This window comes from Sinocyclocheilus rhinocerous, unplaced genomic scaffold (genome assembly GCF_001515625.1).
Source record: "Sinocyclocheilus rhinocerous isolate Xijiao unplaced genomic scaffold, SAMN03320098_v1.1 scaffold666, whole genome shotgun sequence".
NCBI lineage: Eukaryota > Metazoa > Chordata > Actinopteri > Cypriniformes > Cyprinidae > Sinocyclocheilus > Sinocyclocheilus rhinocerous.
Genome location: NW_015661984.1, coordinates 495,740 through 509,719, shown reverse-complemented (window position 1 = coordinate 509,719; position 13,980 = coordinate 495,740). Strand labels below are relative to the sequence as shown.

General features: G+C 37.4%; 1 protein-coding gene across 1 annotated transcript in view; it reads left to right on the top strand.

The window, feature by feature from the left end:
• LOC107726990 (eukaryotic translation initiation factor 4B-like) overlaps positions 1-13,980 on the top strand; it is a 19,831-nt gene that overhangs the window by 3,147 nt on the left and 2,704 nt on the right. Inside the window, exons 2-12 of the mRNA XM_016536730.1 lie at positions 1,704-1,844; positions 5,456-5,680; positions 6,703-6,729; positions 6,849-6,926; positions 6,958-7,086; positions 8,188-8,352; positions 8,635-8,875; positions 11,258-11,346; positions 11,509-11,752; positions 12,667-12,704; positions 13,053-13,185. Coding sequence (XP_016392216.1) covers positions 1,704-1,844; positions 5,456-5,680; positions 6,703-6,729; positions 6,849-6,926; positions 6,958-7,086; positions 8,188-8,352; positions 8,635-8,875; positions 11,258-11,346; positions 11,509-11,752; positions 12,667-12,704; positions 13,053-13,185 — 1,510 coding nt within the window. The remainder of the gene's footprint in view (positions 1-1,703; positions 1,845-5,455; positions 5,681-6,702; positions 6,730-6,848; positions 6,927-6,957; positions 7,087-8,187; positions 8,353-8,634; positions 8,876-11,257; positions 11,347-11,508; positions 11,753-12,666; positions 12,705-13,052; positions 13,186-13,980) is intronic.

Sequence of the window (13,980 nt, the reverse complement as noted above, 5' to 3'; positions counted from 1 at the left end):
TAGACGACTGAAGAAGACTGTGTCCAGTCCCGCCCACTCCCGCAAACATTCTAATATTGCATATAATTTTCGCGCATCAGGGGGCCGCTATCAATAGTGAACAATAGAGAGTATAATCTCTTTTGAATGAGCGCTCGCTGTTCACTTTCGATATCGCAATCACGCGCACTCTGTGTAAAGGAAGATCAGATATTTGAGCTCAGGATGTGTTGAGCAGCAAATCCTCCAGCATGGTCTGTCAGCCATCTCTCCTCTCAACCCGTGATCAGTGAAATCTTACTCCTGCAGCTCGTGTTGGATGCAGAGTTGTCAAGTCCACGGGTTTTTTTTTTTTCATTGGAATTGGGCTACTTTTAAACTGTTGCCATGGCTTGATTTTCCCCCGTTGGTTAAAGGTTTGAAATGTTGCATAAATTACATTTGACTGAAATGCTTGTATTGAAACATTTTGCATTCTACCTATGATAAAACAGATGTTAAGATTTGTGAAGGACGGCCACTGGTAGGAAGCTTTTTAGCTGTGTTTATGATAAATATGCATAACAGTGACTGTAAAATATGTATATTAGGTATGGAAATGACATATTTTGAGTTTTGATATTTGAGATTGTGCTACTTTGGGCACTTTCGGCATTACTTGAACCACCAACCAACCCCAGCCCACTGCCCTGCCCGCACCCACTGTCCTCTTTTTGAAAAACAAATATATGGTCACCCTATCTTAACTGTCAGCCATGTTACTGTATTGACGGCATATATTTAAAAAAAAAAAAAATAGACATTTAGCATGAGAAGGAACAATGCCATTTACTTTAAGACATAATTTTTTTCTGATACTATTTTAAAATCATACAGAACGAAGAACTCTCAAATGCATTCATATGTGAATCTAAGGTGCTTTTTGGAAGCCCTATCTGGTGCTGAAAAATGGTAGCTCTAATGGAGAAAATTCCCATGCAGCGGTCCTAAGAGAAAATGGCACAAAACCACATTTATACACATCTTGTCAAGCCTTAAACCTCTTCTAGGATTCAGTTGTTTTGACTATATAGTATAATATAGTATAATCATCATTCAGGAGGGTGTCTGACTCTTCCTTCTACTTTCACAGGTCACTGCCACTCTAAAGCCAGTGTGCCTGAGTCATTGCACATACATTGAGCTTTAGCATAATGTTGTCAGAACTTGGGGGCTTTGTTTTGGTTTTGCAGCAGGGTGTCGTAGCCCTACAGTAAACACGGATTCAGTTGCACAGAGCTGGAATGTCCTGACAGTGCAGTTTGTTACAAAGAGCTCAGAAGTGTATAGTAACTCACAACAATGCCTCTCTCCACGTGTTAACCGCTGCGGTCCACAACAGACGAGAGTCAGTCTGACATGGAAATAGATATTCTTGTTTTCCAAATGCAGCAGTTTGTCTATGCAAATTATGTAGGACCGGTTAGTCTGCATTTGCTGAATTATATTAAATGCAAAGTAAGTATACTAACTTGCATATTGTTGGATCTTCTGCTTTGTCATCCAGTTGCAGTTGTAAATGCATGCATAAGCCACAACAGACTTTTATTTTTACAACCCATTTGTTTTCATCGATGATGCCTCATCGTGGTGTTTGAGCTTAATGGTTAAGCACTGGAGACCTTTCATGCTGTTTTCAATGTGTACTTATTGTTTTTATTTTATTTTTATTTATTTTTTGACAGGTAAAAAGATTAAGAAAAAGGGTAAGACCCTTACCCTGACTGACTTTTTAGCAGAGGACAGCGGGGGAAATGCTCCGCCGAGTTATGCGCCCACAAAGCCCACAAGCTGGGCCGACGAGACCGATGACCTGGAGGGAGATGGTGAGATTCAGATATGGGATTAAACATCTACCACATTTGAATTGTAGATGCTTTGCTTTCAAAATATGCTTTTACAATCTTTTTCATATTTCGATAACTTCTGTTTGATTTCAGAATTGCACAGATAATGTATAAAGCACATAACCATTTACTTCCCACATGTATTCAGAGGCACCAACAGAAGTTTTTTCAAATTTTACGTCATCTTAACTGAGCATTAAAGTATGCATGTATTTTAATAACAACATGAGCTGTCTCTAATAAAGAAGATGATTAACTGGATTCATATTCAAAATGGTAAGCAAGTACTGCTTTGTTTACAGGTTGTATATATCAGGGCTCCAGACTGTGGCTAAAACGGACCAAAAATATTAATTTTATAGTGAAGTTTTTGCTGAGGTCACCACTGGCAACTATATAAATTTACATGTTATGACTTAAAAATTTGCACTTGGTGCCTTTTTTTCCTGATTGTTTTGTGATCACATCTTTTGTTATGTTGACTTGAACTGAGACGATGCGCATCAAAGTTTTAGTGAAAAAAGACTTTCAAACAGTTCTCATCTCTGCCGAACACCAGCGCTGATGGCACACCTGCTTAAAGCAGCTCCGGTTGTGGCGGCATGAGAGAGATCGAAAATGACAGAGACGTGCAAAGTACAAGTGCAGAAAAGTAGTGTCTATTTCGTGCACAACTTGAACAAACTACAACAGCTGTGTGGATATAACAATATCGTTAACAATTCTCATTTTTAATCGATACTGTGGCTTCTTGTTATCAAGATCTTTAGACTATATGCTAGGGGTGGGGGAAAAATCAATACAGCATAGTATACACGGACGCCAAGTATCGATCTTTTATTATTCTATTTGGTAAAATAATAAAATCAATTTCTTTACAATCCACTAGATGGTGGTGTTGAGGTTTTTACTGGTGAGGTCAGCTGGGTCACCTTCAGCATGCAGTAAGTTAGTAAAATAAAGATGGCAGCATGGCAGAGTTATAAGGAAAGCCCTGTCTGCGTTTAAATCGGATGTAAGACTGTTTTATTTATTTTAAATTTAACAGTAATTTACTTTCAAAATGCCCCAATTGCTGAAGAGTCTGCACAACGTTTTTTTGTACAAGTTCAAGTTGCATTGTTCAAAATACCTGTAGTAGCACAGCAGTGCATACCTGTTTACATTTAATTAAAGTGGACTAGACTAGACTGTAATACAAATAGTTGAGTTTGCCAGGTGCATACAACATTTACGACAGGTTTTCATGAAAGTGTTGGTCAGTTTGTCTGCTTGACAATCCCATTTTGCACTGCAACAATAAAATTGAAGTGAGATAAACAAACTGAGAAATGTTTCTTTTTAATTAAAACAGATGTTGCCAAAGTTTTCCCTTGGGGACATAATTTGAAGTTGGAAAAATGTAATAAATTGCAATATATCGCAGAATATCGCAATATATTTAAAATCGCAATAAAATTGTATCGTGACACAAGTATCATGATAATATCGTACCGTGGGGCCTCTGGTGATTCCCACCCCTACTACAGTATATGCTGTGTTCTATTAATGCGTGAACTTCATATTGTGGCGCACTTGCTGTCCAGTAATCACAATAAGCTTGTGCTTTGTTTTCCGGAAGGCCAAATAAAGTGCTTTAGCTTTCGCACTGAAACACAACGTCTCCCTGACATGGCTGCCACAACACTACTGCTGTTCCTGAAACCACGCCTTTTTTCTTTGCATGCACATTTGGGCGGCATTATGCTAATATTTCCACATAGTGACGTAGATATGGGGGGGGGCGTGTTAGAACGAGCCGTTTTAGGTAGGCGTGGTTGACTCTTAAATTTTATAAAGAAAAGCTCTTTGGATTTGAGACTTTAGTCTTTGCAACTTTACAGATCTTCTTTATGCACCAAGAACTTGTAACACTCCAAAGAGAAAGGAAAAATTGAAATCGCATCAAATGACCCCTTTAAACAATACCGTTTTGGCGCTCCTCAATGCGGCACGTGATCCAGTCATATCTTTCTCTTTAGTACGAAATGAACATGAATGAACATCAAAAGTTATTTTATAAGATAGCCTACAGTACAACTTACTGAAATGTCTCATGTAAAAGCTCATTCAGTGTTTCTAAACTATGGAAAACGTGTAAAGCTTGTAAGCAATGCCACGTAATACATTTACCTCAGAATAGCCATTCGGCTCCATAAGATCATCAGTCAGCTAGAAAAAAGAACTATAAAAAGGAGCATTTTGCTAAATTTATGCGCTATATTGCATATTCATATTTTCACTTAACCTGTTGTCTACGTGATAAGAGAATGCAAGGTGCTAAAGATCAAATTTAACGCCTCCTATATAATTGCATGTTACTAATGAAGAAAAACAGACTGGATATGTGCATGATGTGACAACATTTATTGGATGCATTGAGGAGGAGCCCAAACTACACTTAATGGCCAAGTGATGCTGACATAGTTATGGTCGGTGATATAGGCACAGATTCTGTGTAATAAACAATTCTTTGTGACTGTATAGATCTCAAGTTGGAAAGATGTTTAGTTCCCACTTTAAGTGAACCTTAGTTCCAAGGACATCTACAAGATGGATTAAAATGCTGATAACGACAAGAAAAGATGAAACATAAACACATGACAGTATGACTGAAATGTTAAAGTGTTTTTTTTTTTTTGTCTATATGCAGTCCTGGTTTTGGTTCTCTTTTTTGAATGACAAATAAAGACTACTGATACCTGCTGATATAGATAGTTTCACCACTCTTTCTTTGATTTTGGTTTGGTGTTTCACAAAATTTAGGGAAATGCACATGCTTAAAAAAAGGAATAAAAAATAGATATATATCTGTCATTGGGGTGAAATCGGGTGAAACGTTTTCATTTTCAGTTATGTGTAAAAGTCCTAGTTATTTAAGACAAACTTTAAGTTTTGTTGATTTATCTTTTTGTATAGGCTAAATTTAGTATTGACGCTTATTATGAAAAAGCCGTAGGTAAAATAAGGAACAGTTTATTTCTTCTGTGAACAACTAAATGAAATGTTTTGCACAATGTTCATGCTGCACTTTTCCATTCAATAAAGGCGTCAAGTGACTACTGGCTGTGAAGGTCAAATAAAGCACCATAAAAAGGACCTTATGACTTATTCCAATTGTTAGTAATGGTATTTATTTGAATATTTGATAAGATTCCCCTCCACTGTAGCTTTCAAATGTCATTTCCATTTCTGCTCATTCAATACAAGAAGCAGCAGTGTTTTCCATGGCAAACCTGGCACTATGCCTCTTAATATTTCAAATTTTGTAGGATTATTTGAATGAATTCCAGTCTGTTCCTCAGACAAAGCTATCGGATGGGTTCAGAAGACTTGGCATATAATGCATGTGTCATTTGGATTATTATTATGGTGTTTTTTTTGGAACTTGACATCCGTGGTCAGTGTTACCTTATTTGTACGTGAAAGAGCAGTTTTTTTCACCAAAGAAAGAAAGCCATCTGGTTTTAGATTGACATGAGGGAAAATTATAAGAGAGTTTACATTTTGGGATGAACTGTCCCTAATCAAGCGATTCACTTCTTTTATAGTAACTACATCCTGGCACACAGAAGAGGAGGTGTATCGTGCGCCACCCATCGATCGGTCCATTCTGCCGACGGCTCCACGTGCCGCCCGTGAGCCCAACATCGACCGCTCCCGTCTGCCCCGCAGCCCCCCTTACACCGCCTTCCTGGGCAACCTCCCCTACGACGTCACTGAGGACTCCATCAAAAACTTCTTCCGTGGACTCAGTGTGAGTTTCTCCTCTTCCTGTAAGCCTGCAGAAGGAATTCTCACATGCATTGTACTTCGTTAACATGGATTCTGCCAAACAGCATCTGTTGGGGTTTTCAGACTTGTGCTGTTTTGCATGTCTCACAACATCTTGTGGTAAATAGTGCATGAAGATAATTATTTTTCAAGTTGTTTTTAGAGCACAGCTGAGTTTCATTGTGTTTCTAGATTAGTTATAAGAGGGAAAAAACCCTGAAACTTCATTTTTAGTTCTTAATTTTGGTGGTGATGGGTTTCACATGCCATTACAAGTTCAGCAGTACAAAATACAAATGAAAATAGGTTAATTTAGGCTAATCTTTTCATATGAAAACACTCTAGTGTTCATTTTTAAACAACTTTATTTTTTGACTGTTTTACCACATTAGTAAATTGTCAGTTCTAGTATAGTGGTTAAAGATTTTAATATTTTTTTTATTCAATATTGTATTGTGTATTTATTTTTTTTGCTTACACTACCATTGAAAATATTTTTTGTAAGAAATTAATACTTTAATATTTAATATTAATATATTCAGCTGGAACGGTCTAATCAGATTCAATGATCTATGCTAAGCTACAGCTAAAAGTGCTACCGCCAGACCCGCAGATCGGCTGAATGGATTCGAAAACAGTAAAACTCAACTGTTTAACAATAGGGGAGTTGGAAAATGAGCTATTATGAAAATGGGCTATTTTCAAAAATAGTGGAGTGTTCCTTTTAAATTGATTGATTAAAAGTTACAGTAAAAACATTCATAATGGCATTCATAATGGCATAGAGTAGTGACTGCTAAAAATTCAACTTTGCTATCACAGGAATAAATTACATTTTAAGAAATATTCAAATAAAAATAGTTGGCAACACTTTATTTTAAGATGTCCTTGTTGCACACTTTATATATACTTACTGTTATAACGACAATAAATTATGCATAATTACATGCAAGTAACCCTAAGATAAACCCTAATCCTAACCATATGGTAAGTACATTAGTTACGTTAATTAATATTACTCCAGACATCGCTGACCAGTCCAATGAGAAAGGTGTGGTTCTGAGAAACTGATCTGTTCATATGTAGCATAATGCAGTTGTAAATCTGTATTATTGGAGCAAAAAATATATATTTCCATATTCACAATAATTTTTTATTTTTCCTGTTTAGAGAGAGACGAGCGCTCTGTATCCGGGTGGGATCGCAACCGTAGTGAGCGAGACATGGGCCCAGACAAGACCGATTCTGACTGTTTTTTTTTTTACCATCCACTTCTTAGGATCCCGAGATCGTTATGAATCAGACCGTTACCGTGATGGCCAGAGGTGGGACAATGACCGCTATGATGGAGGAAGAGACAGATACCGGGAACGTTATGATGACAGAGAGCGCAGAGACTATGACAAAGGTATATAACGCCTTCATACATTATGATTCTGCACAAATCTGACAAATCACTTTGACTTGCAGGAATATGCCAGCAGTAGTGTTTGGGTATTTTTTAGTGTCAGTTCCAAATTCAACCAGCAATCTTGAGAATGGATAATTAATGTTTTATTTTTTAGATATACACTTTTGTTCATCTCATGTTCACATAGACTTCATTTATTTAATCAAATATGCAGCAAAACACTAATATTGTGAAAAATTATTACAATTTAAAATAACTGGATTCTGTTTGGATAAAATTTAATTTATTCATGTGATGCAAAGCTATATTTTCAGCATCATTACGCCAGTCTTCAGTGTCACATGGTCCTTCAGAAATCATTCTAATATGCCGATTTGCTGCTTAAGAAACATTTTTATCATCATTTTTGTAAACAGTTGTGCTGACTAATATTTTTGTGGAAACTGTAATACACTGTGAATTTTCAGAATTCTTTGATGAATAGAAAGAAAACAAAATCCTACTGACCTCAAATTAATGAATAATTTATTTGAATAAGTGCTAAGTAAATATTTTGTAAAATTTGCATTTATTTATTTATATAATAATTTATATTATGATTTATTTAATTTTTTTGTTATTTGCCATCACTTTATTATTAATATTAATAAAAGTACATTATTATTCCCCTTGGTTCAAAAAGATGCTCTTGGAATAACGGAGCGTTGGCTTGGATTAATTCATTTAATCAGACATGTGGACTTGTTTTTATGAAAACTCTGAAATGATCTTAGAAGAACAGAACAACTGTGTCAAAATTACAATAATAAAATTCAGCTCTGTAATCCATTTACAACAGAAAAGGGCCTTGCTCCTTAGAAATGGAATTGCATTGATCATTTAAAACAAAAACAGCCATTAGTTTGTTTACATTCGTGAAACTTGTGTTTGTTTGTTTGCTGGTTTTTATTGTATTTGTTATACTTGTATTTTTTTTTATTGTTTTTGCCATGAAAATAGCCTTTGATGCTGACATGGGATTAAATAAATATATATACTATACTATACTGTTTACATTTGTGATCTTTCTTAACCTAGTGTTACCTAACCTTATTTCAGGTTATGATTCTCGCAGTGGGGGTCGTCGACCATTTGGAAGTGGCTTTCGGCGTGACTATGATGACCGACGGGACGACGGACGGGGCAGCGGGGAGCGCTATGGAGATCGCTATGGTGACCGTGAAGAGAGATGCGAGAGACGGGATGAGAGGCTCGAGGACAGAGGTGGTACGGTCCATTTAATTTATCTGGGTCACTCGCCTCCAAACTTTCTTATTCGTTTTGCTAATAAACGTTCTATGTTTATTTATTTGGTTATTAGGGATGTAAAGATTAACCGCTAGCTGGTTGAAAATCTATTCCGCGGTGATACCGGTATTATCGGTGTTGTCACACGTCGATTAACCGGTGGGAAAATTTCCTCACCGTCACAACCCTACCAGGAACCAAACCTAAGGAAGTCTTGAATCAGATCATCTAAACAGACTGGACTTTGTCTGTGTTTAGGTCCACCTCAGAGGCCTAAACTGAACCTGAAGCCTCGCAGTGTTCCCAAAGAGGAAGACCAGAGCAGCGGCCCTTCAGCCTCATCGGGACAAGCTGCTTCCATCTTCGGAGGAGCCAAACCGGTGGACACGGCAGCTAAAGAGAGAGAGGTGGAGGAGAGACTAAAGAAAGAGCAGGAGAGACTGCAGAGGCAGCTGGAGGAGGACAAGAGCAGAGGACCTGAACGCAAACCCAGAGAGAGGTACAGTACATTTTTACTAAATGTTGAATTTTTTTGTTAAAGGGATAGTTCACCCAAAAATGAAAATTCTGTCATCATTTACTCACCCTCATGTTGTTCAAAACCTGTACGAGTTCCTTTCTTTTTAACATAAAAGAAGATATAAAAAAAAAAATACAATGAAAGTCATTAGAGACTGAAACTGTTTTCCTACCAGCATTATTCAAATTTTTTTTCTTTTGTGGTCCACAGAAGAAGGAAAATCATACAGGTTTGGAATGACATGAGGCTGAATAAATGATGATATAATTTTAATTTCTGGCTTTATGCACCCAAGAATTAAATGAACTTATTCTTTATATATACAGTGGGTACGGAAAGTATTCAGACCCCCTTAAATTTTTCACTCTTTGTTATATTGCAGCCATTTGCTAAAATCATTTAAGTTAATTTTTTTTCCTCATTAATGTACACACAGCACCCCATATTGACAGAAAAACACAGAATTGTTGACATCTTTGCAGATTTATTAAAAAAGAAAAACTGAAAAATGCTCAGTATTTAGTAGAAGCACCCTCTTGATCTAATACAGCCATGAGTCTTTTTGGGAAAGATGCAACAAGTTTTTCACACATGGATTTGGGGATCCTCTGCCATTCCTCCTTGCAAATCCTCTCCAGTTCTGTCAGGTTGGACGGTAAACGTTGGTGGACAGCCATTTTTAGGTCTCTCCAGAGATGCTCAATTGGGTTTAAGTCAGGGCTCTGGCTGGGCCATTCAAGAACAATCACAGAGTTGTTGTGAAGCCACTCCTTCGTTATTTTAGCTGTGTGCTTAGGGTCATTGTCTTGTTGGAAGGTAAACCTTAGTTCCAGTCTGAGGTCCTGAGCACTCTGGAGAAGGTTTTCGCCCAGGATATCCCTGTACTTGGCCGCATTCATCTTTCCCTCGATTGCAACCAGTCGTCCTGTCCCTGCAGCTGAAAAACACCCCCACAGCATGATGCTGCCACCACCATGCTTCACTGTTGGGACAGGTGATGAGCAGTGCCTGGTTTTCTCCACACATACCGCTTAGAATTAAGGCCAAAAAGTTCTATCTTGGTCTCATCAGACCAGAGAATCTTATTTCTCACCATCTTGGAGTCCTTCAGGTGTTTTTTTAGCAAACTCCATGCGGGCTTTCATGTGTCTTGCACTGAGGAGAGGCTTCCGTCGAGCCACTCTGCCATAAAGCCCCGACTGGTGGAGGGCTGCAGTGATGGTTGACTTTCTACAACTTTCTCCCATCTCCCGACTGCATCTCTGGAGCTCAGCCACAGTGATCTTTGGGTTCTTCTTTACCTCTCTCACCAAGGCTCTTCTCCCCCGATAGCTCAGTTTGGCCGGACGGCCAGCTCTAGGAAGGGTTCTGGTCATCCCAAACGTCTTCCATTTAAGGATTATGGAGGCCACCGTGCTCTTAGGAACCTTAAGTGCAGCAGAAATTTTTTGGTAACCTTGGCCAGATCTGTGCCTTGCCACAATTCTGTCTCTGAGCTCTTCAGGCAATTCCTTTGACCTCATGATTCTCATTTGCTCTGACATGCACTGTGAGCTGTAAGGTCTTATATAGACAGGTGTGTGGCTTTCCTAATCAAGTCCAATCAGTATAATCAAACACAGCTGGACTCAAATGAAGGTGTAGAACCATCTCAAGGATGATCAGAAGAAATGGACAGCACCTGAGTTAAATATATGAGTGTCACAGCAAAGGGTCTGAATACTTAAGACCATGTGATATTTCAGTTTTTCTTTTTGAATAAATCTGCAAAAATGTCAACAAATCTGTGTTTTTCTGTCAATATGGGGTGCTATGTGTACATTAATGAGGAAAAAAAATTAACAAATGATTTTAGCAAATGGCTGCAATATAACAAAGAGTGAAAAATGTAAGGGGGTCTGAATACTTTCCGTACCCACTGTATATATATATATATATATATATATATATATATAAAGAAACCATTTTTAAATACTTTTTTAAATGTATCACATTTGTTTATAGCTAGAAGGTGAACTATTCATTAACTTTGTTAAACTTGAACTACAACAAATTTAACTATAAATGAATATAAATTGCAATAATGACCTGTAACTCAATTTACTCTTCTCATAAATATTGATTATTGTGATGTTAATTATATTCAAATTAATTGAGAATACATAATTTGCTTGCATATTAATATGGTTTTGTGAATGGATGATTCACAATTCCACCACCCACTAAAAAAATTGGCATGTGATATTAACAATTTGAATTTTACTAATTATGATATTTAGTGGCATATTACTTAGGATATACTTTCACATGCTTTCCCTTTTTCTAAATGGTATTTTCACTCTCATTTCCTAAAACGCTCAGGCATCCCAGCTGGCGCAGTGAGGACCAAGCAACCGAGCGCTCACGAACAGGAAGTGAGTCATCACAAACAGGAAACACATCGAGCAGGGGTAAGTGATCACTGACCAGTTATGCACAGGTCTGATTTTTAGGTACTGTTTTATAGGTACTGATCATAAGACGCGTAAATAATCTGTCATCACACTGTCGCTATATGCAATGATTTATTAAAAAGAAATCCTCAGATTCCAATCCTTCTCCTCTCTCAACAGCGCCGAGGCGTCGGGAGAGTGAGCGCTCTGTAGAAAACGAGGTTTTCAGCAGCCGTGACGAGGATTCATCCTTACATGGAAACCAGGTTACTACTTCCAAGCAGGAGGGGCTGCCGCTGAAAGTTGTCCCGGCGCCGCCACCTAAGGAGAACCCTTGGGCGAAGAGGAGCGCCATGAGTGCAGGATCCAGCGAGAGTGATAGTAAACCTGTCGTCTCTCCCAGCAGTAGCGCTCCACCCAAAAGGTTTCTATCTGGATTGATATGTTATATATTGATAGCTATTATTCAAAAACTGTTAGAATTATTTCAGTATAATATGTACTATATTATCTAAAATATCATATAATTAGTACATATATACTCTACGTAAAAAGTTTGGGGTCTGTAAGGTTTTTTTTTATGTGTTTGACTTGGTGTTAAAAAACTAAAGTAAAAACAGTTACACTTTATGGTACAGTGTCCTTAATACAGTGTAATTAAGTACTTTAAGTAATATTTAGGAATATTAATTAACTACATGTACTTACTATGTGATTAGGGTTAGGATGCGGGTTTGGTTTAGGGTTAGTTGCATTATGCATCATTTATTGTTATTACTATAGTAGGTACATGTAACATTGTAACAAGGACACCGTAAAATAAAATGTTACCATAAAAGCATTAACATTGTGAAATATTATTACAATTAAAAATAAATGTTTCCTATTTAATTATACTGTAAAATGTAATTTATTCCTGTGATGCAAAACATTTTCAGCATCATTACTCCAGTCTTCAGTGTCACATGATCCTTCAGAAATCATTCTAATATGCTGATTTGCTCAAGAAATATTTCTTAATATTATCAATAATGAAAACAGTTGTGCTACTTAATATTTGTGTTGAAACAGTGATACGTTTCTTTTAGGATTCTTTGAACAGCAGTTTTGTTGTTTGTTTTTCCTAACAATTATAATTGTCTTTACTGTCACTTTTGATTCATTTAATACATCTTTGATGAATAAAAGTACAATTTTTTTTTTTTTAAAGACCCCATAAAAGACTTTCTGACCCCAAACTTTTGAAAGTTTGTGTATATATATATATATAGAGAGAGAGAGAGAGCGCTCTTTAGAATTATTCTGACTTTAGTATTTTTGATGTACTTTATTTTTCAGTGCAGCAAGCTCAGCTGATGCTCCTCAAAGAAATAAAGGTAAGCTTATAGGTGTTCAAATCCAGTGAGACATGAAAAGCAATAATGGTGGAAGGTGTAAAAGAAGAAGTCAGTGCATATACTCTTTTTTTTACCACACACAAGTCACAACTGGAAACCCCTTAAAATGTCATAGTGGATTGACAACAGGGGATTATTGTCTTTTGCAGTTGTCAGGCAAGAGAAAATGTCCAGTAGCCTCTCTTCCTAAAAACAGCCTCTTCCAAATGTTTAGTTAAGAAGCAGTAAACGGCTCACAGATTTTACAGAAGCACACAGCCTAATGCAGCTCCTTTATTAGTAGAGTTGTCCTAGTGTCCTCTGCTGAACAGTGGGCTCTCCTTACAGATGAAAACAAAGCAGATGGGGTGCGCCGGGACCGGGGCCCCTCTCGGGGGCGTGGTGGGGCCTCGGGCTCTGGGGCATGCAGGGGGCGTGGAGAAGCAGCCAGCCGAGACCGAAGGAAGGAGACAGGAGACAGGTTAGCTGTTCTCTGGCACCCCTACTGCTCAGGAGTGTAGAGATCCTTCTTCCTTCTGGAAGGATATATTTAGATACTCTTTAGGTTCTTATTAGATTTTGTAGTATTTTTGAATTATAAAGGTGGTGGTTGGACAAATGTGTTTCTTGTCTAGTTTGGCCTGTAGAACACTGTGTCCATTCACATCTTTCCAGTCTCAAAAGAATTTTTTTTTTGTTTTATTCATTTTTTTTTTCAATCAGTTGAATTATAATTCAGTGACTCACTCATGAAATCAATTACTTGTGATTAGAAAAAGTCACTTGAGAAATCCACCAGCACACAGATTGACAATCTGCCTGGATCAAGACAAGTGGAGTGATACAAACAGTGAAAAGTCAGTTTGACCAATTATTTTTAATGACTGAAACTAACTGTTGTGTAAAACAACAGTTTAAAGGGGTCATATGATGCGATTTCAATTTTTCTTTTCTCTTTGGAGTGTTACAAGCTCTTGGTGCATAAAGAAGATCTGTAAAGTTGCAAAGACTAAAGTTTTAATGTTTTTGTCTCTCCGGCCGGACAGGGCGTCACAGTATGTTAAGGGGCGTAACATTTCCGTCACACACTTGAGGTATGCGGCCAATCACAACACACTAGATAGCTGGCCAATCAAGAGCATACCTCGCTTTTCAGACCGATGAGCTTTGTAAAAATCGACGTGTTTCAGAAAGGCGGGGCATAGAGGAGAAACAATAATGTACAGTATGTGGAAAATAATGTGTTTTTTTAACCTTAAACCCCATTAACACATTT